Genomic DNA, 24,960 nt, shown 5'->3' on the forward strand with positions numbered 1-24,960 from the left:
GCGGCCCCCGATGAATTTGAGTTTGACACCCCTGCTGTAAGGGTTACAGGGAGAGTAGTTGTTAAGGTTACAGGGAGGCTGTATGTGAGCATTAGTGTTATGGTAACAGGGAGTGTAAGTGTAGGATTGGGTTACAGCAAGGGTTAGTGAGGGGGGCTGTTGTGAGGGTTACATAGCCGTGCGCACAGGGTGTGCTGGGCACACCCTAATCACCTAGTTAGCATTAGCATTATTGCTCTGTGTGGCAGCAGGGATATCAATGTGCCAGGGTCATATATATTTAGACACACACACATATGTGTGTTTGAGCTTCAGGGTGCACACCCTAATGTAAAAAACTGTGCACACCTATGGTGGGTTACAGGGAGGTTTTGTGTTAGCATTAGTGACAAGTTTAGGTTACAGTGAGGGTTAGAGATAGAGTTATTGCTAGTGTTTCAGATAAGGTTACTCCGGGGTGTATTATGGTAAACCGGGTACACATGGGCAGAATGTCGGGAGATGTTTGCCGGTTCAAAAAATAATAATGGCCAACATTTGGCCGTGTGTATGTCGGTCTGTCTGACAGAAGGCGGCCAAACTTGGCCGGCTTCTATCAGACGAGCATGCTGGAGAACCACACTGACCAACTTCCGATCAGTGCTCTCAGCCAATGACAGAGATCGCTGATCAGAGTGTTCTAACAGGGGGCCATCCCTTCAGAACACAACAGCTCAGTGGGGAGATCACTTTACTAATGTCGGATGGTTAGTACAACGGCTCCCGACCGGAGCTGTCAGGTTATTTTCCTGCAATCACCTTTGGGATGAATTAGAGCGGAGACTGCGAGCCAGGCCTTCTCATCCAATGTCAGTGCCTGACCTCATAAATGCGCTTCTGGAAGAATGGCCAAACATTCCCATAGACCAGTGTTTCTCAACTCCAGTCCTCAAGGCGCACAGGTGATTTGATCAGTTTCACTGCCTTAGTAATTACCACAGCCATTTCATCTGAGGGAAATCCTGAAAACATGACCTGTTGGGGCGCCTTGAGGACTGGAGTTGAGAAACACTGCCATAGACACTCCTAAACCTTGTGGACAGCCTTCCCAGAAGAGCGTAGGTTGTTATAGCTGCAAAGGGTGAGCCAACTCAATATTGAACTCTACCGACTACGCCTGGGATGCCATTAAAAGTTCATGTTTGTGTCCCAATACTTTTGGTAATATAGTGTATACCCGGGGAAGTGACTTGCCACAGGTGATACACAGCGAAGCGACAAATCCTCCTACATAAGTTGTACATGTTCATCTGCAGCCCTCTCTTATCTAGAGCCATTCAAACTTCACAGTTTACACAGCATTTTTTCCCAATACTTTTGACAATATAGTGCATGTAAGGGCCTACAACCACTTTAATCCTGGGTTCACACTCTTGCGATGCGGGAACCTGCGCGATTCCAGTCGCATCTCCCCAGCAGGCAGCTCACACTGCCCTCTGTGGGTGTCAATACAAAAGTTAATGACACCCCCAGATCGGTTCACAGAGCGCAGTGTGAACTGTGAATTCGGGCAGGAAACGGATTGCCTGGGTGTGAACACCCAGGCGATCTGATTCCAGTGTGGGAAAATAGAAAGTCCCTGCACCTTTTTTGTGCGCATCCAATGCAAGTTCAGCCATACAAACTGTTAGGTAGATTCACGTAGGGGCGCCTAACTTTAGGGCGGCCTAGCCTAGTCTTTTTAGGCTACACCGCCGTAAATTAGTTAGGCTAGTAGTGATTCTTAAACCACTTACCTGCTAATTTTCGGCGGCGTAGCCTAAAACGAGCGGGCGTAAGTGCGCCTAATTCAAATGACTTGGAGGGAGGCTTGACCTCATGTTTTTTTAAGTTTTTTGACACTGCGCATGTGCCGGGCGACTACATTTCCCAGTGCGCATTGCGGCTAAGTAGGCCGTACGGGCCTATTGACTTCGACGCGTACGTAAATCCCGATTCGCGGACGACTTGCGCAAAAGACGTAAAAAAATTCGAACCTTGCGGCGGGAACGGCGGCCATACTTAACATTGTTATTCCACCTCATAGGCGGGCTCGCGTTCATTCGGGAATCGTCGTAAATGCTCATTTACATAATCTACATCGGCCGCAATGGAAGCGCCACCTAGCGGTACGCCAAAACATTGCAATCTAAGATAGGACGGCGCAAGCCGTCCTATCTTAGATATGTTTAAGTGCATCTCTGTTAGAGAATACACTTAAACATAGGTCGGCTTAGATTCAGAGTTAGGTCGGCTTATCTGTAGATAAGCCGGCCTAACTCTTTGTGAATCTACCTATGTATGCCTGAACCTGCATTGCACAGACATCGCATTTGATCGGCACAGCAATGCAGGTGCGAATCCCATGTCTGTGTTCGCATACGTGTGAGACCAGGCTACAACAAATAAAACATTTTTAGGTAGAGATACACTTTGATTTATCTGTGGAAATTTTGTAAACTCCTTTCTTGGTATGTGATGTTTGTTTTGCCATGCGTTGTTCATTTACTAGCCAAGGTAAGGAAATAACACATGGCTGACTCTGACGTACCGTAAGAAAACTGCTTGCTCTGGGCGGCTTCAGGGCTATGCTCCAATTCCGGTGATAATGGAACACCGGCAATTTTATCCAGATTATCCAGCAGTACAATGGCCGGTTGCCTCCATGCTGCCTCAGCGAAAGCTTCCTCCACATTCTGACATATGCTCTCCAGTGTCTTTCCTGAAACACGGTACAAGCAAAGAAAAAAATAGGGCACTACTTTCCAATCTACAAGAAATAAAACTCTTTTAGCCAGATTCAGAGAGAGCGCCGCATCTTTAAGGCGGCGTAGCGTATCGTATTTAAGTCAGAGAGGCAAGTACTGTATTCACAAAGCACTTGCCTCCTAACTTAAGGCGGCGTAGCGTAAATGGGGCCGGCGTAAGCGCGTAATTCAAATGAGGATGGGGGGAGCATGTTTTATGTAAATTACTCGTGACCCGACGTGATTGAAATTTTTTACGAACGGCGCATGCGCCGTCCGTGTACATGTCCCAGTGTGTATTGCTCCAAAGTACGCCGCAAGGACGTATTGGTTTTGACGTGAACGTAAATTACGTCCAGCCCCATTCATGGATGACTTACGCAAACGACGTAAAATTTTGACGCGGGAACGACGGCCATACTTAACATTGGCTACGCCACCTAGGGGGCAGCTTTATCTTTGCGCGGCGTATCTCTTACGGAAACAGCGTATCTTTACTGCGACGGGCGCACGTACGTTCGTGAATCGGCGTATCTAGTCATTTACATATTCTACGCCAAACTCAGCCGGAAGCGCCACCTAGCGGCCAGCCTAAAAATTACACTTTAAGATACGACGGCGTAGGAGACTTACGCCGCTCGTATCTTAGCCTAATTTAAGCGTATCTGGTTTCCAGAATACGCTTAAATTTAGGGCGGCGTAGATTCACAGTTACGTCGGCGTATCTACTGATACGCCGGCGTAAATCTTTCTGAATCCAGCTATTTGTATTTGCTGTTACTGAAATCAAATATCACTAAACCAAACTCTATGTAAACAGCGCTTACAAGACAAGCAAACTGTTTTAATAAATTTTTACTTGATATACAAGCGATGCCTTGATATAAGAGTAGCGTCATGTCACAACTGAGTATAAAAGATTAGAGAGGAGCCTCTAAGTGTAGCAATGTGATTACATTTAATGAAGGTACAACATTTAGAAACTCACATGGTTGATCAAACAGGCACATCCAAGTATGCAGACATCTGGGGTAAAGCTGTCCACATAGATCATCCTCCTCACCGCCCTTGATGTCGTCCCTTCCATGATTGCTTCAAGCCTCGCTTTCAGAACGCTCTACTGCAGGGTAGTCTTTCTGGTCACAATTGCAGACTGACAGCGGTGAGGCGGACGGTCTATGTGGATCGCTTTTCCCCCGGATCCCTGTACACTTAGATGTGCCTCTCTTAATCATCAACCATGTGAGTTGGTAAATGTTGCACCTTCATTAAATGTAACCATATTGCTACACTTAGAGGCGCCTCTTCTCTTTTATAGTCTGTAGCTCCTGCTGGATTTTGCTTCTAATACCCTTGTGGATGGACATTTTATGGTTACACAATCTGGTCACATTGCTATAATCTTTTCATATGGACTATAACCCGAAGGACCTATGAATAAATGGTTGTGGAACGAATCATTTGAGTTTTCATTATTTCTTTTGGGAAAATTTGTGCTTTGGATTACAAGCATGCTTCCGGAACGAATTATGCTCGCAATCCAAGGTTTTACTGTACACAGATAAAACTTATTTAAGAGAGTTGTTTTTACTCAGCCAAATGATTTGTGTTTCTTTCAATCCAGACCTGAGTTTAACCCTGTCCCGCCCAGCCCATTGTAATAAGCTGGCCAGGGCAGGAGCCCTATTATCCTGGGAGGACGTCATAGGACGATCAAAGGGTTAAATGTGTGCCTAGCATGTGCTCACTAACTGTGGGGGAAGTACTTTTACTATAGGAAAGCAAAGAACCCTACCGACAAAATGGCAATCTGCCTTGTTTACATAGGTAGATTGCCATTCTGGCCCTGTAACAAATAATCAGCGGGTTCCCGGCGGACATCGAGTCCACGATACCAGCCGATCCAGTTCCCGCTTTGTCTAATCAGTGTGGCAGCGGGTCGCCGGCGGTGAGCATGTGAGCCCCAGACCTGGAATTGCAGGATCACGTAGGTACGTGATCCCGTGCAAGAGAGCCCCTTGGTGCTGTATATGTACATTATAAGGCCGGCAAGCGGTTAAAGCAGAGTTCCACCCATAAAATTATCTTTGCAGTATTCAGCAGCAATAAACCTAAGCAAAAACATTTGGAATTATTTTTTTTTTTTTTTTTACTTACTCTTTCCTGGCTGTTGCTAGGGGGTGCCTTGTAATCTACCTCTTCCTCTCCCTGGAGCCTGACATCATTTCCCTTCGGCACCCGTGCTCGCTAGTGCTCCTGGGAAATGTGTGTCATCATTTCCCAGGAGTCAGTGGGCAGAGCCGAGGACTTTGTTGCCATCACAACGGGGCGGGCACTCTCGACGACGCCGCCTGTTGTGATGGCAACGTCAGTAGTGTACGAGGCTGCGAGCCACATATACTGCGCATGCGCAAGAACTGGCGGTGCATGCTGGCTGCTTAGCTACACCTGATCCCGGAAGATAGAGCTTGTGGGCTTCAGATTCCCACAAGCAATATGGAAATTGCCAGGAAAGAGGAATATAAGATATCTTTCTCTATGAAATCGGCAATCGAGCGGCGATTCATCACAGAAACGTGAGTGCTATAAACAAGAGTTTGAAACAAACGATATTCATCAAAAAAAAATTTTTTTTAACAGTTGGAACTTTAAGTAAAGCAACATTCATAGCATCACATATAAAAGTATGGTGAGACATGATTGTACCTTTTAATAACTTGCAGTCTATTTCCTCCACATGAGCTTCCAGGATATCAGATGCTTCTTTACACAATGCCCTTGCTATGGTGGACTTTCCACAGCCCTAAGAAAAATATATGACTATTATGAGATCTTGTGAGAAACTATAATGGTTGTCAATCATTTACATTTTTTGGAAGTAAATCTATAAATTTGAAGAAACGTTTGTTGGACAATTTCCAGCACAGACACATTGGACAGAACGAACTGGGTGGGTATTCACCACATCAGTATAAATAGGACTTTGTTGGGGCGTTGTGTCTATAGTAGGTGAGCTAGTAAATTCACAGAGAATTGCTTATAAACAAAATAACAAATTGTATTTAAATACATAAAAACAATAAATAAAATCCATTGTTTGCCCTGATACAGTATTGATGCTATGATTGGTTAGATGGGAGTGGTGCTGGTCGCCAACATGTTTCGTATAAATTAGCGTCGTCGGGGCGCCGCATCCATCTATTTCAAATCTTCATCTAATAATATGCAAAAAACAAAACAAATTGTTTACATATAATTATATTCCAGGGCATCCGTTTTTTTGTGGGGCTGCTGGACCCACAAAAAACCTAACGGATCTGACTCCCGTTGGGGGCGCGTTCTCCTCATTGGCCACTTTGTCACCTTTGGGGTCACCATAGGCCTCGTGCAGTTTACAAATCAGACTTGACAGTTTTGGTGAGCTTATATACTTTATATATTATGCAAGAATATTATTATCTGTGAAATGCTTTTTATGCCCTGGAACATTATTATATGTAAACAATTTGTTTTGTTTTTTGCATATTATTAGATGAAGATTTGAAATAGATGGATGCGGCGCCCCGACGACGCTAATTTATGCAAAACATTTTGGCGACCAGCACCACCCCCATCTAACCAATCATAGCATATCTATACTGTATCAGGGCAAACAATGGATTTTATTTATTGTTTTTATGTATTTAAATAAAATTTGTTATTTTGTTTATAAGCAATTCTCTGTGAATTTACTAGCTCACCTACTATAGACACAACGCCCCAACAAAGTCCTATTTATATTGATGTGGCGAATACCCACCCAGTTCGTTCTGTCCAATTCTTTTAAATCTATAAATGATCTTTTATATCATTTTTTTCCATTACTTATTTTTGGACACAGCTTTCAGAATTTAGTTCCATTTTAGCTGGACAATGGTCTAGAACAGTAGTCTCCAAACTGTGGCCTGGGGGCCACATGCGGCCCTTTCTTTCTTTCATCCAGCCCGTGGGGCACTGTTCCATCCATTGACACCAACGATGGGGCATAATTACTTCCACTGACTCAAACAAAGGGGCACAATTAGTTCCAATAACAACAACGATCGGTCACAATTCTCCCACTGACACAACGATGTGGCATCATCCCATCCAATCACACCAACGATGAGGCACTATTCCTGCCACTGACCCCAACAAAGGGGCACAATTGTTCCCAATGATTGGGCACTATTCCTCCCACTGACACCAAAGATGGGGCATTGTTTGCTCCCACCTATGCCGGGACATTTTCTACTCACACTGACCACAGTCCAGCCTCCTAAAGCCTGAAGGACATTAAACTGGCCCTTTGTTTCGAAAGTTTGGAGACCCTTGTACTAGAAAACGAATTTTAGGAAAAAAAAGAAAATGCATAGATACCTTTGGTCCAGAAAGTAGGATGGCTCCGCTCCGGAGTCCTGAAGATGTGGAGACTAGTTGTCTTGATAATGGACGTCCCATTAAACAATGAATAATATGATCATAGCAGGATAAGAGCAAGTCATCGACACCTCTGGAATATAAACACATGTGTTATCTTCTGTACTTACATACAAAAATACAATACAAGCTCAAAATAAAATAGCCTGTTAGGATGTAATTATGGAAGCTACCAGTGGTGACTTGTTTTTCAATGCTTTTAGATGTCATCTGTATTCATGTTTCAGTATTTAGTAGGGGTGCAACGGATCAAAAAACTCACGGATCGGATCGATCCTCGGATCAGGAGTCACGGATCGGATCATTTTCGGATCAGCGCAAAAAAAAAAAAAAAGGGTGTTTTCATTGGTCCAAAAAAAAAATATGTGTGTATATATATATATATATATATATATATATATATATATATATATATATATATACACACACACATACATTTCAGGGGTGGATTAAAGAGGAAGCAGGTGAGGCTGTTTGGGACTTGTTAAAAGTACAATCTTGATGTTTTTACAGATATATATATATATATATATATTTTCTGTAAAAACATCAAGATTGTACTTTTAACAAGTCCCAAACAGCCTCACCTGCTTCCTCTTTAATCCACCCCTGAAATGTGCTCTCCCCCCCCCCCCCCCCCCCTCCTCTCACACCAGTGCTTCTCTGCTAATATTCCCTCTCCATGTCGGCTTGCCAGAGCCCAGTGCACAGCGTGACACGCCTCCCCGGGGAGGCGTGTCACGCTGGGCTCTGGCAGCAGACTGGCCGCCGTTCCGGAGCTAGGCCGAAGCCGGGGACTTTCCTAGGCCTAGGCTCCGGAGCGTTCCGCGGATCGCGGGGTGTGCCGATCCGAACGGGGTGGCCCGTTCAGATCACGGATCGGTGACGATCCGTTGCACCCCTAGTATTTAGTAAGTTACGGAACCAGATTAAAGGGGTTGTAAACCCTTAAGGCATTCTATGCATTAACCACTTAAGCCCCAGGCCATATTGCTGGTCAAAGACCAGAGCACTTTTTTGCGATTCGGCACTGCGTCGCTTTAACTGACAATTGCGCGGTCGTGCGACGTGGCTCCCAAACAAAATTGCCGACCTTTTTTTCCCACAAATAGATCTTTCTTTTGGTGGTATTTGATCACCTCTGCGGTTTTTATTTTTTGCGATATAAACAAAAATATAGCGACAATTTTGAAAAAATGAATATTTTTTACTTTTTACCATAATAAATATCCCCCAAAAATATATTAAAAAAAACATTTTTTTTCCTCAGTTTAGGCCGATACGTATTCTTCTACATATTTTTCGTTAAAAAAAAAATTGCAATAAGCGTTTATTGATTGGTTTGCGCAAAAGTTCTAGCGTTTACAAAATAGGGGATAGTTTTATGGTATTTTTATTAATATTTTTTTTTTACTAGTAATGGCGGCGATCAGCGTCTTTTTTTCGGTACTGCGACATTAGTGCGGACACTTCGGACACTTTTGACACATTTTTGGGACCATTGGCATTTTTATAGCGATTAGTGCTATAAAAATGCATTGATTACTATAAAAATGCCACTGGCAGGGAAGGGGTTAACACTAGGGGGTGGGGAAGGGGTTAAGTATGTTCCCTGGGTGTGTTCTAACTGTAGGGGGGGTGGCCTCACTAGGGGAAATGACTGATCGCTGTTCATACATTGTATGAACAGACGGTCAGGCATTTCTCCCCTGACAGGACCGGGAGCTGTGTGTTTACACACACAGCTCCCGGTCCCCGCTCTGTAACGAGCGATTGCGGGTGCCCGGCGGTGATCGCGACCGCCTGGCACGCGAGCGTGAGTCAGGAGTGAGCGGGGGCGTGCGCGCCCCTAGCGGCCGCTTCGCGAGGTGACGTTATACTATGTGCTCTCACGCAGGGGAGCCGACCTGCCGCTGTAGAACTGCGGCGGCTGGTCGGCATGTAGTTAAGGTGAAAACCCTTCTGTAGTGCAGCTCCCCCCAGAGCCCCCGTTTTACTTACCTGAACCGGATCTTTCCAGCTATGGGGACGAGCACACCAGCTCCAGTCGGTGTCTCGGGTCCTGATTGGATAGATTGATAGCAGTGCAACCATTGGCTTCCATTGCGGTCAATCAAATCCAATGATGTGGGAGCCAGGGGCGGGGCCGAGTCCTGCTGTCTCTGTCAACGGACGAAAAGGCAGGACACGGGAGTGTGCCCGCACAAGTGCCCAGAGGGAGAGCGGCTCTCCATCAGGGCACTCGAGAAGAGGAGGGGCCAGGCGTGCCGCTGAGGGACCCCAGAAGAGGAGGATTGGGGCCACTCTGTGCAAAACCAACTGCACAGAGGAGATAAGTATAACATGTTTGTATTTGTTTTTTTTAAAACAAACCTTTACATATCCTTTAAAGGTACAGACATTTAAAAAAAAAAAAACATCTTATACTTATCTGCTTTGTGCAATGGTTTCACACAGAGCAGTCCTCTTCTGGCTGTGCCATTGACTCCCAATGCTGTCTCTCAGCTAATGAGGAGGCAGAGACCCGGGAGAGCAGCTGCTGTCATGCACATCGCTGGATGGAGGACGGGCTCTAAGTATCAGAGGGGGGCTGTGGGGAAAGCTGCATACTGAAGGTTTTTAAGCTTCATGCATCAGAGAAAAAAACTTCTGCCTTTACAACCACTTTAATTGAAGTGTAGACTGAACCTCTAACAAACTGAGGTTTGTAAAAATAATTGCATGTGCTTATGGGAATAATATATTTCAGATAATTGTTATGCATACCCTAGTTTATTCATCTTCAGATATGGGAGGCTTTGGTCAGCTTGTGAAGTTTTTGGGGGATCCTCAGATGGCTTAGACTCCATATCAACCTAGAGAAATTCAGGGAGACCACAGAATAATTGGACAAATACTCAACATGCCAATAATATAATAAAGGAAAAACATGTTGCCAGTGTGAAGTATTCATTTATTTTACTTGGTTAGGTGATATCAGTAACCCAATGACAATAGAAACGATTTGCTACAGCTGACTACAACTCCTCTATGTATTTATGCATGTACTGTATTTCAAGAATATTTAAATGTCCTCCCCAGTCCCAGTTACAATTGCAAATCAATGATTTTGGTACTGTTAGCATAGAACTCCATCAAAAACGTTTTTGTTGTTGTTTTGTATAGAGAGGGAGAGGATAAGAGCCTCTGTCAGGTGTTGTCATTGCTGTATGTGAACCTGCTGGGAAGATTTCATCTACTTCCTGTCCCAGACACACAGCAGGAAGTGAAAGGTAAGAAAAGCCAGGTACACATGTACCGAAAATTCAGCAGAAACCAGCCGACCTTCTATATGTGTGTACTGTTCTATGTTCAACAGAAGCTGGTCTAACAACCTCCTTTTGTTGGACGGTCCTGCTGGAAAACCAGCATTTGATCAGTGCTTGCAACCAATGGCTGCAAGCCCTGATTAACCTCCCTGGCGGTATGATTCTTTCAGAAAAAACATGCTGAAAGCGGTACCATTATTTGCAAGGAAATTTGGCGTTTTATATTGTAGGTCTGTAATTTTTAGAAATAACTCACTTAAATCTGACCAAACCAGAGTTTAATAGGCATCCCGGGTATGACATTTTTTTAAAAACAAAATTATAAATTATAATATAATAAATAATTATAAATAATTATAACAAATAATAATATAATTATAATAAAAATTATTCAATATTGTAATCAACTCAAAATCACTGAAATTTGCTCAGTTTCAGAATTGTCGCTGTCATTACTTTTATTTTTTTATGACGAATTTCCCCACAAATCGCTATCGCACAATTCTGCAAGTGATTATAATTTATTATCGCTGTTTTCTAGCTGCTCTAAAACCACTTTTGACATAAAGGGACACTTTTGGTTGCTATGGACAATCTACAGTTTGCAGGCAGAAAGAACAGTTTTTATTATACATAAGTACATGTAGGGCACTGGGCAGACCACTAGGGACAAGGGGGGTGTGGATTTTTTACATACAGTACTGTAATCTATAAGATTACAGTATACTGTATGTAATGTGTTTGTTTACCTTTTTGAATTTGGCGCCGTTCTCCGCTCCCGTGCGTCGTAACGTCGCAGGGAACGGAGATCGGCGGCACACAGAGGCACTGTGTGAATCGAGCGAGGTCCCGCTCGCTCACACAGCGCGGTGGCATCGCTGGATCCAGGGGCAAGGTAAGTAAACCAAGCCTGTGGATTCAGCGAGGCGAGCCCGAGTCTGACTTGGGGTTACTGCTCGCAGCAGGAAAATCTAACCCAGAGTCAGACTCGGGAATACCGCCAGGGGGGTTAATGTATTCTGGCTGGTAGGGAGTTCCCCTGTCACGATACAAAGACACAACGGGAGAGACCCCTTCATCAACACTGCTTGTGTTATTGCAGGGATCTGTCAGTTTTTTTTTCGTTCAACCTGGTGGCTGAACTAAAAAAAAAAAAAATTCTGGGGTTGATTTACTAAAGGGAAAAAGACTGCAGTTGCCCTCTGCAAGTGTAGTTGCTCCAGAGCTTAGTAAATGAGCATAAACTCTGCTGACTTCCATCATCCAATCATGTGCAAGCAAAAATGCTGTTTCTTTTTAATTTTCCTTGTATGTGATTGGGTATTCTTTGAAAAGTGAAGTTTTACCTCATTTACTAAGCAATGGAGCAACTGCATTTGCAGAGTGCAACTGCAGTTTGCAAAGTGCACATTGTATTTGCCTTTAGTAAATCAACCCCTCAGTATCAGGAGTGAGGGAAATATTTTTAGCAGAGGGGTTCAAATAATTCCCAATCTCTCCAAACTGGACAAAGATTCTAAAACTTCTCCAGCTTACTAAAATATGAGGTTGTTATTGCTGTATGTGGGCCCCACTGGAGAGATTCACTCCCCTCCAGACTTACTCCCCTACTGATCTGTCCCTGTAGATACACAGTGCTATGATCCAGTGTCACTCCTCTTCCAAACTAAATGACGGCCGCCATCACCCAGCCAACTTCCTGGGAGTCCAAGCCGTCAGTGACACGCCCACTGTGGGTGCATCATGATGCTGGCTTTGGTTTACAATTCCTCCTCTGGCCATACACCAGCCCTCAAAATTTACACTTGCCTGCTCGCATTTTGCAAATACATTTTGAGGGCTGGCGAGTGTGGGCTGCCTGGGAGCAGGGGTGGCGAGCAAGGAGAGGAGAGTAGCGTCGCCGCTGATGTCGCCGCCGCCGCCTGGTTGTTCAAAGCGCGGGGAACATTACAGCTTTCAATTCAATAGCTGTGTTCCCCACCGCGAGCCTCATATAAGCCCCTCCCCCTTGTCCGGGCACTTTGATAGACAGATCACCCATCCCAGGATTGGACGGGTGATCTGTCTATCAAAGTTTCCCGGACAAGGGGGAGGGGCTATATACGACGCTTGTGGTGGGGAACACAGCTATTGAATTGAAAGCTGTTCCCCGCGCTTTGAACAACCAGTCGGCGGCGGCTCCGGCTCCTCTCTCTTACCCAGCACAGGTAGGCTGCGATATGGGGACATTTGGCTGCAATGTGGGGACATTTGGCTGCAATGTGGGGACATCTGGCTGCAATAAGGGGACATCTGGCTGCAATGTGGGGACATCTGGCTGCAATGTGGGGACATCTGGCTGCAATGTGGGGACATTTTGCTGCAATGTGGGGACATTTTGCTGCAATGGGGACACTGGCTGCAATGGGGACACTGGCTGCAATGGGGATACTGGCTGCAATGGGGACATTTTGCTGCATTGGGGACATTTTGCTGCATTGGTAGACATGGGCAGGCTGCATTTTTGGGCACGGATAAAGTTGTTGTTAATATTTATTTCTTAATTCTGCATAAAACATTTAGGTGTCATTTCATGAGATAATTTATGAGGGCGTGTCTAGGGGCGGGATTAGGGGGCGGGACATGGTAGGGGTTGGGTGGGGCAACTGGTGGGGAGTACCAGTAGCTCAGGACTTGAAATGTTGAGCCCTGCCATACACTACTAGATTTTTCTGTTCAGCCTCCATTTAGCTTGGATGGTAGAATCTCTATTGTATTCTGACAGCTGGCTGGTGGATGTAGTGGATGCAGCTCTTGTTCAAGAACACATTTTCAAATCGGAGGATGTCAGCTGTGAAGCTGCCAACAGGGTCACCTACTAAGTGAAATTTGAATTTGGTTGCCCAGGAACCAGACACATTTAGAACAGAGTATGCCCAGCTTTACTCTTGGACAGCAAGGCACTCGTGTACTGAGGTGTGAGTGCTGTACTGTCCAGCAGTAAAGACAGGTGACTGCCGTTCAGTAAAAGGATCTTACATGATATTTACATGAATTTTAGTTTTCTGTAGCTGGGTTGGGTACATGATGTAGACTTGATCCTGGCTTGCTTCGTCAATCGAATCATCCAAACTGTATGAGAATTCCAACACATCTGTACAGGACACAAAAACAAACCATGGTTAAAGTGGTTATAAAGGCTAAGGGCCAGATCCACAGTCAGCGGCGTAATTTTAGGCAGGCGTAGCGTAGTTACGCTACGCCGCCACTACTTTGAAAGGCAAGTGTTGTATCCACAAAGCACTTGCCTCTAAAGTTACAGCGGCGTAGCGTAAATCTCCCGGCGTAAGGGCGCGGAATTTAAATGATGAACAGGGGGACGTGTTTTATGTAAAATAAGCTTGACCCCACGTAAATGACGATTTTTTCCTACGGCACATGCGCGCGCATGCTCAGTAGCACGTCGAATTTTCAAAATTAAATTACGCCCGCTCAATGCCTAGACGACGTGAACGTAATTTACACAAAGCCCTATTCGCAAAAGGTTTTACGCAAACGACGTACACAACGGAAAATTCTACGCTGGCCCGACGTCCATACTTAACATTGCGTACGCCTCATAGAGCAGGGGTAACGTTACGCCGAAAAAAGCCTTACGTAAACGACGTAAAAAAATGCACCTTAGATCCGACGGAGTACTAAGACGTACATCAGTCGGATCTAGCCCAGCTTCAGGCGTATCTTGTTTCGTGGATACAAAACAAAGATACGCCGGAGCATACAGTTCAAAAACAGAACTCCTTATGTTTCACGCCAGCTGAAAGAGTCAACTGGCAACAACCTGGACACCGCCGCCCATTCTGGGCCAAATCATCACCCCTAGCTCCAAAGTCAAAAGTCTCGGGGTCATCTTCGACACCTTCATGACAATGGACGCACAAATAGGGTCAGTAGTCAGCGGAGCGCACCATCTGTTGCGCCTACTACGCAGACTTATTCCATTTATCCCCAAAGAAGACGTAGCAGTCGTGGTGGGAACAATCGTGAATTCCAGACTGGACTATGCTAACGCCCTGTACCTCGGACTCCCAAAGTACCAAATCTCCCGTCTGCAAGTCGTTCAGAATACGGCCGCCAGACTGGTGACTGGGAAAAAAAAATGGGAATCAATCTCACCTTCGTTGAGAACCCTTCATTGGCTGCCAGTAAAAGACAGAATTGTATTTAAAGCACTCTGCCTGACACATAAGTGCATCCATGGGAAGGCTCCGCAATATCTTTGCGACAAGATAGAACCTCACAATTCGAATCGCGTTCTGCGATCCACCGACCAAAATCTGGTCAGGGTACCAAAAACCAAATACAAGTCCAAAGGAGAAAGAAGGTTTGCTTTTCAAGGTCCTAGACTATGGAACGCTTTACCAACCAGCATTCGGTTGGAGGAAAACCACCTGACTTTCAGAAGACAGATCAAAACTCTGCTCTTTTGATGTCATGAGACACAAACAACTAGCGCCCAGAAGCGATTCAGTTCGCATGCGCCGCGCTTTATAAGTTTTTCATTCATTCATTCATTCATTCATCCTAGAAGTTCCGTGGCGTATCAATAGATACGCCGACGTAACTTCTTTGTGGATCTGGGCCTAAAAGTTTTTTTTGTTCATTCATTTTATGCATGAAAGTAAAACACCTTCTGTGTAGCTCCACTCAAAAACAGAAGCCCTCCTGGCTCTCTCCCCCCTCATTGGCTCAGAGGCAGCAGCAGGAGCCATTGTTGTCAATCACAGTCAGTGAGGAGGGAGCAGGGGGCAGGGCTGAGCTGCACATTGTGTGTCTATGGATACACAAAAGAAGGCCTTGGAAGCAAGCACACATGAGTGCCCCTGTAGCAAGCGGCTTGTTATGGGGACACTCAGCAGGGGGAAGGAGCCAGGAGCACAGCTGGGGGACCCGAGAAGAGGAGGATTGAGGCTGCTCTGTGCAAAACCCTTGCACAGAGCAGGTAAGTATAACATGTTTGTTATTTGCAAAAAAAATTAAAATTACCTTTGGTATCACTTTAAATCTATAATTTACAATTTGGTCAAGCCCAAGTCCACCCAATGCCTTTTTCTAGTTTAAATACAGTGGGGAAGCAGTAAAACATGGGTCCTCAACCTGTAGCCCTCCAGCTTCTATGGAACTACAAGTCCCATCATGCCTCTGCCTTTGGGAGTCATGTCTGTAATGCCTCATGGGACTTGTAGTTTTGCAACAGCTGGAGGGCCACAGGTTGAGCACCAATGCAGTAGAACCTCTGTCGGGTGGTTACTGCTCTATGTGTCCTTGTTGGGGAGACGCTGTGACACCAGTCACATTGACAGGATGCGATAATATATCTCCTAGTGGGGACTGCAAAGTAACTGGCAGACGTGTTTAATCCCTTTCTGCTCTAATAAAAGAAAAGTTTGGCTTCTTTCCAAAGGCCCTGCTGAAAAACAAGTATTCAATCAGCACTTTCAGCCAATAGCTGCAGTGCTGATCTGTGTATTCTGACAGGGGAGAGGAGTCCCCCCATCAGAATACATCACTTGTGTGGATGCAGGGATCTGTCAGTTTTTTTTTTTTCAACCTGCTAGTTGAACAAAAGAAAAACAAATAACTGTGTGAGTATACTCTGCTTGAAGCTGACCATAGATGATGGGATTCCTTCTGGTAAAGCTATTGTGTTCTCCCTGTGGGGTAGGGGGGGGGGGGGCGAGCCATCCCGGCTGGAGAACACACAGTGATTATTGCAATCATTGCATAAAAAATCTGACAGGCTGGTTGTACCTAAGTTGAACGATCGATCAATTTCGGTACAATTAGCCTGCCCGTACATGATTTGAATCTCGGCCGGTCCCTACTGAACCAATCGAATTTCAATCCATATATGGCCAGCTATAGTTTCTGAGCTGCTTAAAATATCTTGCTGGCTACTTGATTGGTAGATTGGATTAGATACACACATATATTAGTGTTCTTTTTAGATACTTCATACCTTCATTGATGGAGAGCTGTACATTGCCTGTTCTTCCTGATAGCCATGGTAATGATGAGGAACCAGATGATTGAAGCCATGTTTTCAATGCAGATCTTATATTTTCTGTTGTTATGTTTTTTTCCTTTAAAAACAAGAAAAGAATGGTGTTTATCCATGCAGAATGCATTTCACAATCCAGCACCGTAATTGTTTTTTTACTCGATTTGACTTTTTAGGGGTAACCTCTAACAAGACTCTAACAACCTGTGGAAGACTGTGGAAGATTACAGATTATTGCGATTACAAAAGAAATATGAAAAGCATAATGAAGATTATTCATTTAAATCAATAATTTTGTTAAAATAAAAGTGCAAACATTAAGATAATACTTACCTCCAGGCCCGGATTTACTCCCTTTGCCGCCCCAAGGCTGGGTCCTTCAATGCCGCCCCGCCTGCGCAGTACAGAAGGGATATTATCCGCCGGGGGACTTTTTCGGCAGGACACTGAGAAGCCGGGGGGGGGGGGGGGGGAGTGCTGCTGCCGAATATGACATTGAGAACTGGGGGGTGCTCACCACCTCTTCCCTCAGTTTTCTCTCCTCTCACCATCCGTGACATGACAGGGGGGAACTCCCGAAATGAAAGTGAAAGTGGTGAAAGTGTCCTCTCCTCTCAACCACAGTGCCGCCCCTGCACCCACTGCCGCCCCGAGGCCTGGCCTTGTCTGGAATCCAGCCCTGCTTACCTCTCCTTCTGCCCGAGTTGCGATTCTTTGTATTTTTTTTGTAGGGGAGACAGCACCCGCCCTGAAAAGGGGACGGACGCATTAACAGGGGTGGCGGCGACAGCGGTGATGGAAAGGGGAGGCGGCGCCCATGCATCCTTAATGGACGCCTCTGAATGCGGGTATGAAAGCGTGCGAGTTCAGCTGAATCCCGCTGTCAGTGTGAACCTAGGCTAGAGGCACATTATAAGAAAATTGGGCGAACATTTTCATCCGAGGAACTTTCGTACGATTTTCGTACAGTGTGTACACAACTTTCTACAGCCGATTCCAACCTTCTGAACGAAAATTTCCGAAGGAACAAGCTCCAGAATTTTTCTCGTACTGGAACAGAACGATTTTCGTTTAATGTGTACTGTTTTCGTTTTCAGAAACGAAAGACTGCGCATGATCGATCAGAAACAACAAAAAAAGCTTTTGTCGTATGAAAATGTTCCTATTATTTTCTTTCACCGATTCCGATTTGCTGTGAAACAACAAGGAAAACAAGGAAAATTGGACAAACTATTTTCTTATTATCTTTCTGTGTGCTCCAGTTTTAGTAAATCTCCCCCTACGTGTTGTCATCTGTGGATGTTCTTAGCTTTCAGCAAATGCAGCCTGTACAGAGGTGACATGTCTCACTCACCAGAGGCTGCTTTGGTTGCAGGGTAAGAGATGATGGGACCTTGGGCTGTGATTCCAGAGACTGTATTTTCACAGCTGATGATGTATTGATATTCAAATTCTTTCTAATTCTCTCTGGAACCTGAAAAAATAGAACTAATTAATATGCTGACAAATATAACATTTCTATGTCTTCTCGAATGCAACCACAGAGGTGTGAAATCATCCTTAAAAGAGAAGTATGGGAATGTTTTTTTTTTTTCAATCGTACTTACCTAAGTGAATACAGTATCGCTCCGATGCTGCATCTGTCCCCCGCCAGCTCCAAGACTGAGAACCGAGCGATCAAACACCGCCAATCGCTCGGGTTATCACAGCTCGCTGAGCAGAGAGCTGGTGACTGTCAGTCACAGGCTCTCCGCTCTCACCCCGCACCGCGCGCTCTCTGGAGCACTAGGCTGTGGAGGGGGGCGGCTTACTGAGAGGCTGAGCTGGGTGCTGGTCCAGGCATATGGGCGGATCCTGACAATATGGTCGTGATTTTTCCCCAGCCTGGATCAGCTGTGTGACGCCAGCCGACAGTGGGCTTTAGCAAAGGACATTGTGGGGGGGAGGCGCTACTGGGGGGGTAATGTGAAGGGGGCAGCGGACACTGCTATGGGGGGGGGGTCCAGAAGACACTACTGTGGGAAAGGGTGATGTGAAAGGGGGCAGATGACACTGCTATGGGCGGGGGATAGAGGTCATTGCTGTGTGTGTGTGTGGGGGGGGGGGGGGGGCAAAGGATACTATTGCGGACAGGGCCAGCGCCAACATAAGGCTACTTAGGAAACAGCCTTAGGGCACCAGAATAGGGGTGGTGGTGGTGAAATCTGAATCCCCAGCCACTTGCAGCTGAGACTGCAGAAAAAAGGGCTGGGGAATCTGTCCTCAGTCCCTTTCTCTGTCTCAAAAGTGAGACATTAGGGGTCTGTTTAGACGCCTGTTATTTCACCAAAGCCCCCCAACAGGAATCCTAAAAAGTGGACGCCATTCACGTTCACTTTGAAGCAAATGACGTCCTTGCAACGTCATTTACTGCAATGCACGTCGGGAAAGTTTCCCGACGGAGCATGCGCTCTACGCTCGGCGCGGGAACGCGCCTAATTTAAATGATTCCCGCCCCCCTTTTGCGGAGCGCACACGCAATTTATGGAGCTACTGCTCCGTGAATCGCGGGTAGCGCAGAAAATTTGCGGGGGCGCAGGGCAAAAACGTTTCCCTGCGCCTCCGTAAAAAAAGCGCAAAAGGTACCTGAATCTAGCCCACTGTTGGATGGGTCAAGCCTTTAAGGATCCCAATGTGTGCAGATTATTTTCAAAGGAAGAAGGCTTCAGGCCTTGACAACAGGCCTGAGTATTGGTCACCACTGACTTTCATAGCCAACAGAAATCTGCTAGGAGTTTAAAGCATTGAGATAGATGCCATGATTGGCATCAACATATGTATGCAGGACTTGTACAATGGTTTCTATTGCCCATGATATGGGCATTTGGCACTCCATGTGTTCAGATTATCTTCAGAGGAAGGTTCCCTCAGGCCTTGTCTGCTGACAGCAGGCCTGAGTATTGGTCACCATTGACTTTCATATAGAACAAGAAAAATTGGGTCGTGGGACTTTAAATGGGGCATGGAAGGGTTAGTAATATTGTTAAGGATATCACCAGTAAAAGATCTATCACAGTCCCATCAAGGGAGATCTCTGTGGTCAAAAGAAATTGCTTAATGAACAATCCGAACAAGAATTTGAAGGAGTCAAATGTAAACTTAATAATGTAATATGTATCATAATATATAATACAGAATAATAAATAAATTTTATTCCAGGACCATCATCCCACTCCTTAGTTTGGAACGCAAGGGTTATTCCACTTTTGGCCCAACATAAAGGTAATATACCATACAACCAAACTTGCTTATGCTGCTACCATGATTTAAATGACCTAGATTGCACCTACTCACCTGCATGTTTATCCCTCCCCCCTCTCTCTAGCTTATTGCTATGCACCCCACTCCTGATGACTGGCTTTAAACGCCAAGAAACGCGTCGAGTCTATGCTCAGGGATGCCAAGATCAAGCTTGCCCAATTATGTGTTTTATCATCATTATTGTTTTCATCTACCAATTTTATAGGATAATCATGTCTATTGTATCTATATGTCAATTTATTGTGATTGCTTTTAATGGTCATGTCCTGGATTTTGTATATATTCTGTCTACATCAATGTTATTATGACTACATGTATTATGCCTTTGTATGCATGATCTCTGTATTATATATTATGATACATATTACATTATTAAGTTTACATTTGACTCCTTCAAATTCTTGTTCGGATTGTTCATTAAGCAATTTCTTTTGACCACAGAGATCTCCCTTGATGGGACTGTGATAGATCTTTTACTGGTGATATCCTTAACAATATTACTAACCCTTCCATGCCCCATTTAAAGTCCCACGACCCAATTTTTCTTGTTCTATATGATTACAGGGATGGGGGCACGGTCAAGGGGGTTTTGGATTCCAAACAGATCACTTCCTTTCTTCACCATTGACTTTCATAGCCAACAGACACCTGCTAGGATTTTGAACAACTAGGATAGGAGCCATGATTGGATTCAGACCAGCATGTGGGACTTATACAGAGATTTCTATTGTTCTACTCATGATCATATGGGCGTTTGGCACCCAGGCAGATTTGGCAAGATCTATTGCAGACCAGGTTATCTACAACAGAAGTGTCCAGGGGTCAAATTTGTGAGTATATAGAGTGTTTTACAGCAAAAAGCTACTTTCAATGAAATTTAAAAAAGCAGTATCACGAAAAAGGTTCACTGACCCACACTTTTGCAGTATGCGTATTTCCGTTTCTGGTATCATATTCAATGACATCTTTGATATCGTCAAAGCCATGCCACACAATCTTTACCACCGCCTCCGGCCACCTATCGAATGCTTCCTCTGGCTCAGTTTTCCCCTCTGATCTCTCTCTGTTTGATTTATTTTGTTTTTTACGCCTCTTTGGTGATGGGATCTCTACCATTCTCCCGTATGATACTACCACATCAGCAGTTACACCAGAGGGCTCTGGGTACCATAAAAAGACCTGAACGGTATTATAATTTGAATGCTGCATGAAAGCCTCGCTGCTTCTTATAATTTGAGGGACATGGCGAGACACCCGAAAAATTCCATCTAACTGAATCTTTTTCAGCAACGTTCTTTCAAATAAGTCCTTGTCAGTGCCACCTGAATCTTGCAAGGGGCCCCTTCCCAGAGCATGTGAATACAGATTTCCCAGTGTGTCCCATAAAGCTGAAACATAAGGCAAACTGGCAGGATTCTCTATTACAGCAGGCTCATTTCCTCTCTCGGATGCAGAGGAATCCCTGCTACTCGTCGACTCATAAGGTGCAGATTCCTGGGGTATAAGATTAGGTCCCTTAAAAAAATCATCAGTTCTTAATTGTGACAAATGGGATAAACGGTCTTCAGAGTCTCTGGATTTTGGAGACACTATTAACTCCGTCAGAGGTTCCAGTCTGCCGTAACTTGCAGCGGGCGTCAATGATCCTGAAAATAAACATAATTTAAAATGTAATATTGTGACAGAATTTATAATATATAGTGACAATGATTTATATAGTTTTTTTTTTATATAATAAGAATATATATAGCCAGATTCACGTAGACTCACGACGGCGTATCAGTAGATACGCCGTCGTAAGTCCGAATGAGCGCCGTCGTATCTTTGCGCGCATTCTCAAAATGAGATACGCCTCACTGTTGCTAAGATACGACCGACGTAAGTCTCCTACGCCGTCGTATCTTATGTGCATATTTACGCTGGCCGCTAGGGGCGTGTACGTGGATTTACGCGTTGAATATGTAAATGAGCTAGATACGCCGAATTACGAACGTACTTGCACCCGTCGCTGTAATCTACGTCGTTTTTCCGGCGTAAAGTTAAACCACCAAAAAGCTGGTCTAAGTCGTTTAGGGTATGGACGTCGGAAGTGCCGTCGGATTTTACGTCGTTTACGTAAGTCGTACGTGAATGGGGCTGGGCGTAAGTGAGGTTTCACGTCGTACGCATTGTGACGTCGTATCGTAGGGAGTTTTTGCGACGTGATTCTGAGCATGCGCGCGCATGCGCCGTTCGTTTGGCCATGCATTCACATGGGGTCACGATTCATTACAATACAACACGCCCACTACCAGTCTACTTTGAATTACGCGGGCTTACGCCGGTCCATTTACGCTACGCCGCCGTAACTTAGGGAGCAAGTGCTTTGTGAATACTGTTCTTGCCTCTCTATGTTACGTCGGTGTAGCGCATATGAGATGCGCTACGCCTGCTTAAACATACGCCGCTCTACCTGAATCCGGCTAATAAAGTATAGTGACATAATGGGATTGATTTACTAAAACTGATGCAGCTGTGCATGGTAGCCAATCAGCTGCTAACTTCAGCTTGTTCAATTAGACCCCTTTCACACTGGGGCGCTTTGCAGGCGCTAGAACGCAAAAAATAGCACCTGCAAAGCGCCCCGAAACAGTCGCTGCTGTCTCTCCAGTGTGAAAGCCCCGAAGGATTTTCACACTGGAGTGGTGCTCTAGCAGGACAGTAAAAAAAGTCCTGCTAGCAACATCTTTATCTTTGGAGCGGTGAAGGAGCGGTGTGTATAGCGCTCAGCCACCGCTCATGCCCATTGAAATCAATGGGCACCGTGGCTATATTGCCGGCAAAGCGCGGTGGTTTTAACCCTTTCTCGGCCGCTAGCGGTTGTTAAAAGTGCCCCGCCAGCGGCTGAATAACCCCGCAAATACAACGGTAAAATAAAATGGGGCCGCTTTACCGCCGACGCCGCGGATGCCCCAGTGTGAAAAGGGACTAAAGCTTTGACAAAATTTTTTTTTAAAACTGATTGATTTCTGTACAGAGCTGCACCAGATTTTGCACCCTCCAGTTTTAGTAAATCAACCCCAATGTAATGTATAGTGAAACATATTCCACATTGCAATCTGTCAAAGGGGAACAGAACACACCAGGAAACTGCCTGGTCTATTGTTTAGCAGATCAGCTTCAGCTTGTCTCTTCCAAAGTCATGCTCTTCTAATGCATTTCCCCCACTCTCAGGGTTAATCATGGAGGTCTACAATCTATGAATAAGCTCTTGAATGGGTGAAATGCGTTAAAGGGGAGTGGCTTGGGAGGTGATAAGCTGAAGCTGATTTGTTACACAATAGACCAAGTTTGTCAATGTCATATTGGACATCCATTATGCAAAAATTTGTGTACACCAGAGCTCTTGTTGTTGCCCCTCTTTGTTTATGAATGAATGAATGAATGAAAAATTTATATAGCGCGGCACATGCGAACTGAATCGCCTCTGGGCGTTTATGTATTTCCCCTTCGCCTTTTTCCATTATTTGATATTGCTCTTTATTCGATGATGATTTTTTTATATCAATTTAAAATCAACTAATATTTTTATACAAAACAAGTAGTTTATTACTTGAAAGCTGCGTATAGGCCCCTGGGAGTATTTTATCGCTTTCCATATACAAGCTACGAATAAGCCCGTGAGTGGGTGAAATGTGTTTGTGGGGGAGTGGCTGAAGCTGATTTGTTACACAATGGACCAAGTGGTTTCCATTGTACGCTTCTATGTTCCCTTTGACAGATTTCTGTAATGGGTGGGACGCTAGCACCCGGTAGTGACTAAAGTCACTGGGCTTACACAATGGCGTGTGGAATGGAGCTTTTTGTTTGTACGGCTCACATATTCCACACTGCATTATAGAGTTCACCAAGGCCTTTACACTAGCATCTACAACTGAAGAAGCTTACTGCCTAATGTCCCTACTACACAAACACTTTCTAGGGCCAATTCAGCAAAAGCAGAGTTTTTCTTTTAAAAAAAATATTAAAAATATATTTTTTGGGGGGGGGGAGGGGGTTTACACAATTTCCAAGCAGATACTGAACCCAAGATCTTAATGCTGCAAGGAGAGAGAAAGAATTTAAGGCTCCGTTCACACCTAATGCCGATGCGGCTCCCAGTAGGGGTCCAGTGCGTCCTGGTTCACTGTTTCAGGTACAATTTCAGCCCAAATTTTTGGCTGAATTCGGACCTAAAAACAGACCAAAAGACACACAGGACTCCTGTGCAAATTCGCACCAGAGCCGCATCGAAGATATGTGAGCCATTCACATTCTCCTGCTATTGCATATTGGATGCAGCGATCCCACATCCAATTCGCAATAGTGTGAACCCGGCCTTAATTCAATATTCTTTTAGGTCCATACAGCTACCTCCAGAGTTTCTTGGCTCACTTTTGACTTGTTTCAAGCTAATTTTGAGGTTTTTTTTTTAATCCACTTTATTTTTATCTTTTCTAATTTCATACATAAATATGCCTATTCGGCATCCATTACAGTTCAAATGACATACATTATACAACATTTTTATATTCCTATGAAATTCCAGTGTACGTCACTATATTTCTATACCCCCCCTCCCCCCTGTCCTCTGCACTCTACATAGATAGTCTATCCAACACCAGTTTTGGTGGTGCGACCCTCACGTCTCTCAACCAGAAATACCAAATGTCCTTAAATTTGCCCTCTGCTTTTCTTCGTTTGTAGGCTAGATGTTCTCTACCCAACAGGGAGTTGACATATGCAATCCATTGTTTCCCTGTGGGAACCCCCGGGGCCATCCAATAACGTGCTATGAGTTTTCTTGCCAAATACAGCAGTCTTGTTATCATATAATACTTTCCTTTTGTGTACTCTCCCGGGTCAATAGCCCCTAGCATATATACTAGGGGATCCAATGGAACTGGTACCTGTGCCACTCTAGTAATACACTGTGATACTTCCTCCCAGTACCTATGAAGCTTTGGGCATCTCCAAATCAAATGTATGAAATCCCCCTGCTGGGCCTTACATTTTGGGCACATAGGAGTATCCCTTCTTCCCCATCTATAGGGTTGTCCCGATACCGATA

At 44.8% G+C, this 24,960-nt stretch overlaps 1 protein-coding gene across 4 annotated transcripts in view; it reads right to left on the minus strand.

Annotated features, from left to right (window-relative positions):
* PEX1 (peroxisomal biogenesis factor 1) overlaps nucleotides 1-24,960 on the minus strand; it is a 126,308-nt gene that overhangs the window by 64,707 nt on the left and 36,641 nt on the right. For all 4 annotated transcript variants that reach the window (XM_040352353.1, XM_040352352.1, XM_040352358.1 and 1 more), the window contains exons 5-12: nucleotides 20,784-21,517; nucleotides 17,926-18,045; nucleotides 16,530-16,653; nucleotides 13,561-13,664; nucleotides 9,990-10,078; nucleotides 7,164-7,296; nucleotides 5,472-5,568; nucleotides 2,570-2,740 (exon numbers count right to left, since the gene is read on the minus strand). In XM_040352353.1, coding sequence (XP_040208287.1) covers nucleotides 2,570-2,740; nucleotides 5,472-5,568; nucleotides 7,164-7,296; nucleotides 9,990-10,078; nucleotides 13,561-13,664; nucleotides 16,530-16,653; nucleotides 17,926-18,045; nucleotides 20,784-21,517 — 1,572 coding nt within the window. The remainder of the gene's footprint in view (nucleotides 1-2,569; nucleotides 2,741-5,471; nucleotides 5,569-7,163; nucleotides 7,297-9,989; nucleotides 10,079-13,560; nucleotides 13,665-16,529; nucleotides 16,654-17,925; nucleotides 18,046-20,783; nucleotides 21,518-24,960) is intronic.

This window comes from Rana temporaria, chromosome 5 (genome assembly GCF_905171775.1).
Source record: "Rana temporaria chromosome 5, aRanTem1.1, whole genome shotgun sequence".
Taxonomy (NCBI): domain Eukaryota; kingdom Metazoa; phylum Chordata; class Amphibia; order Anura; family Ranidae; genus Rana; species Rana temporaria.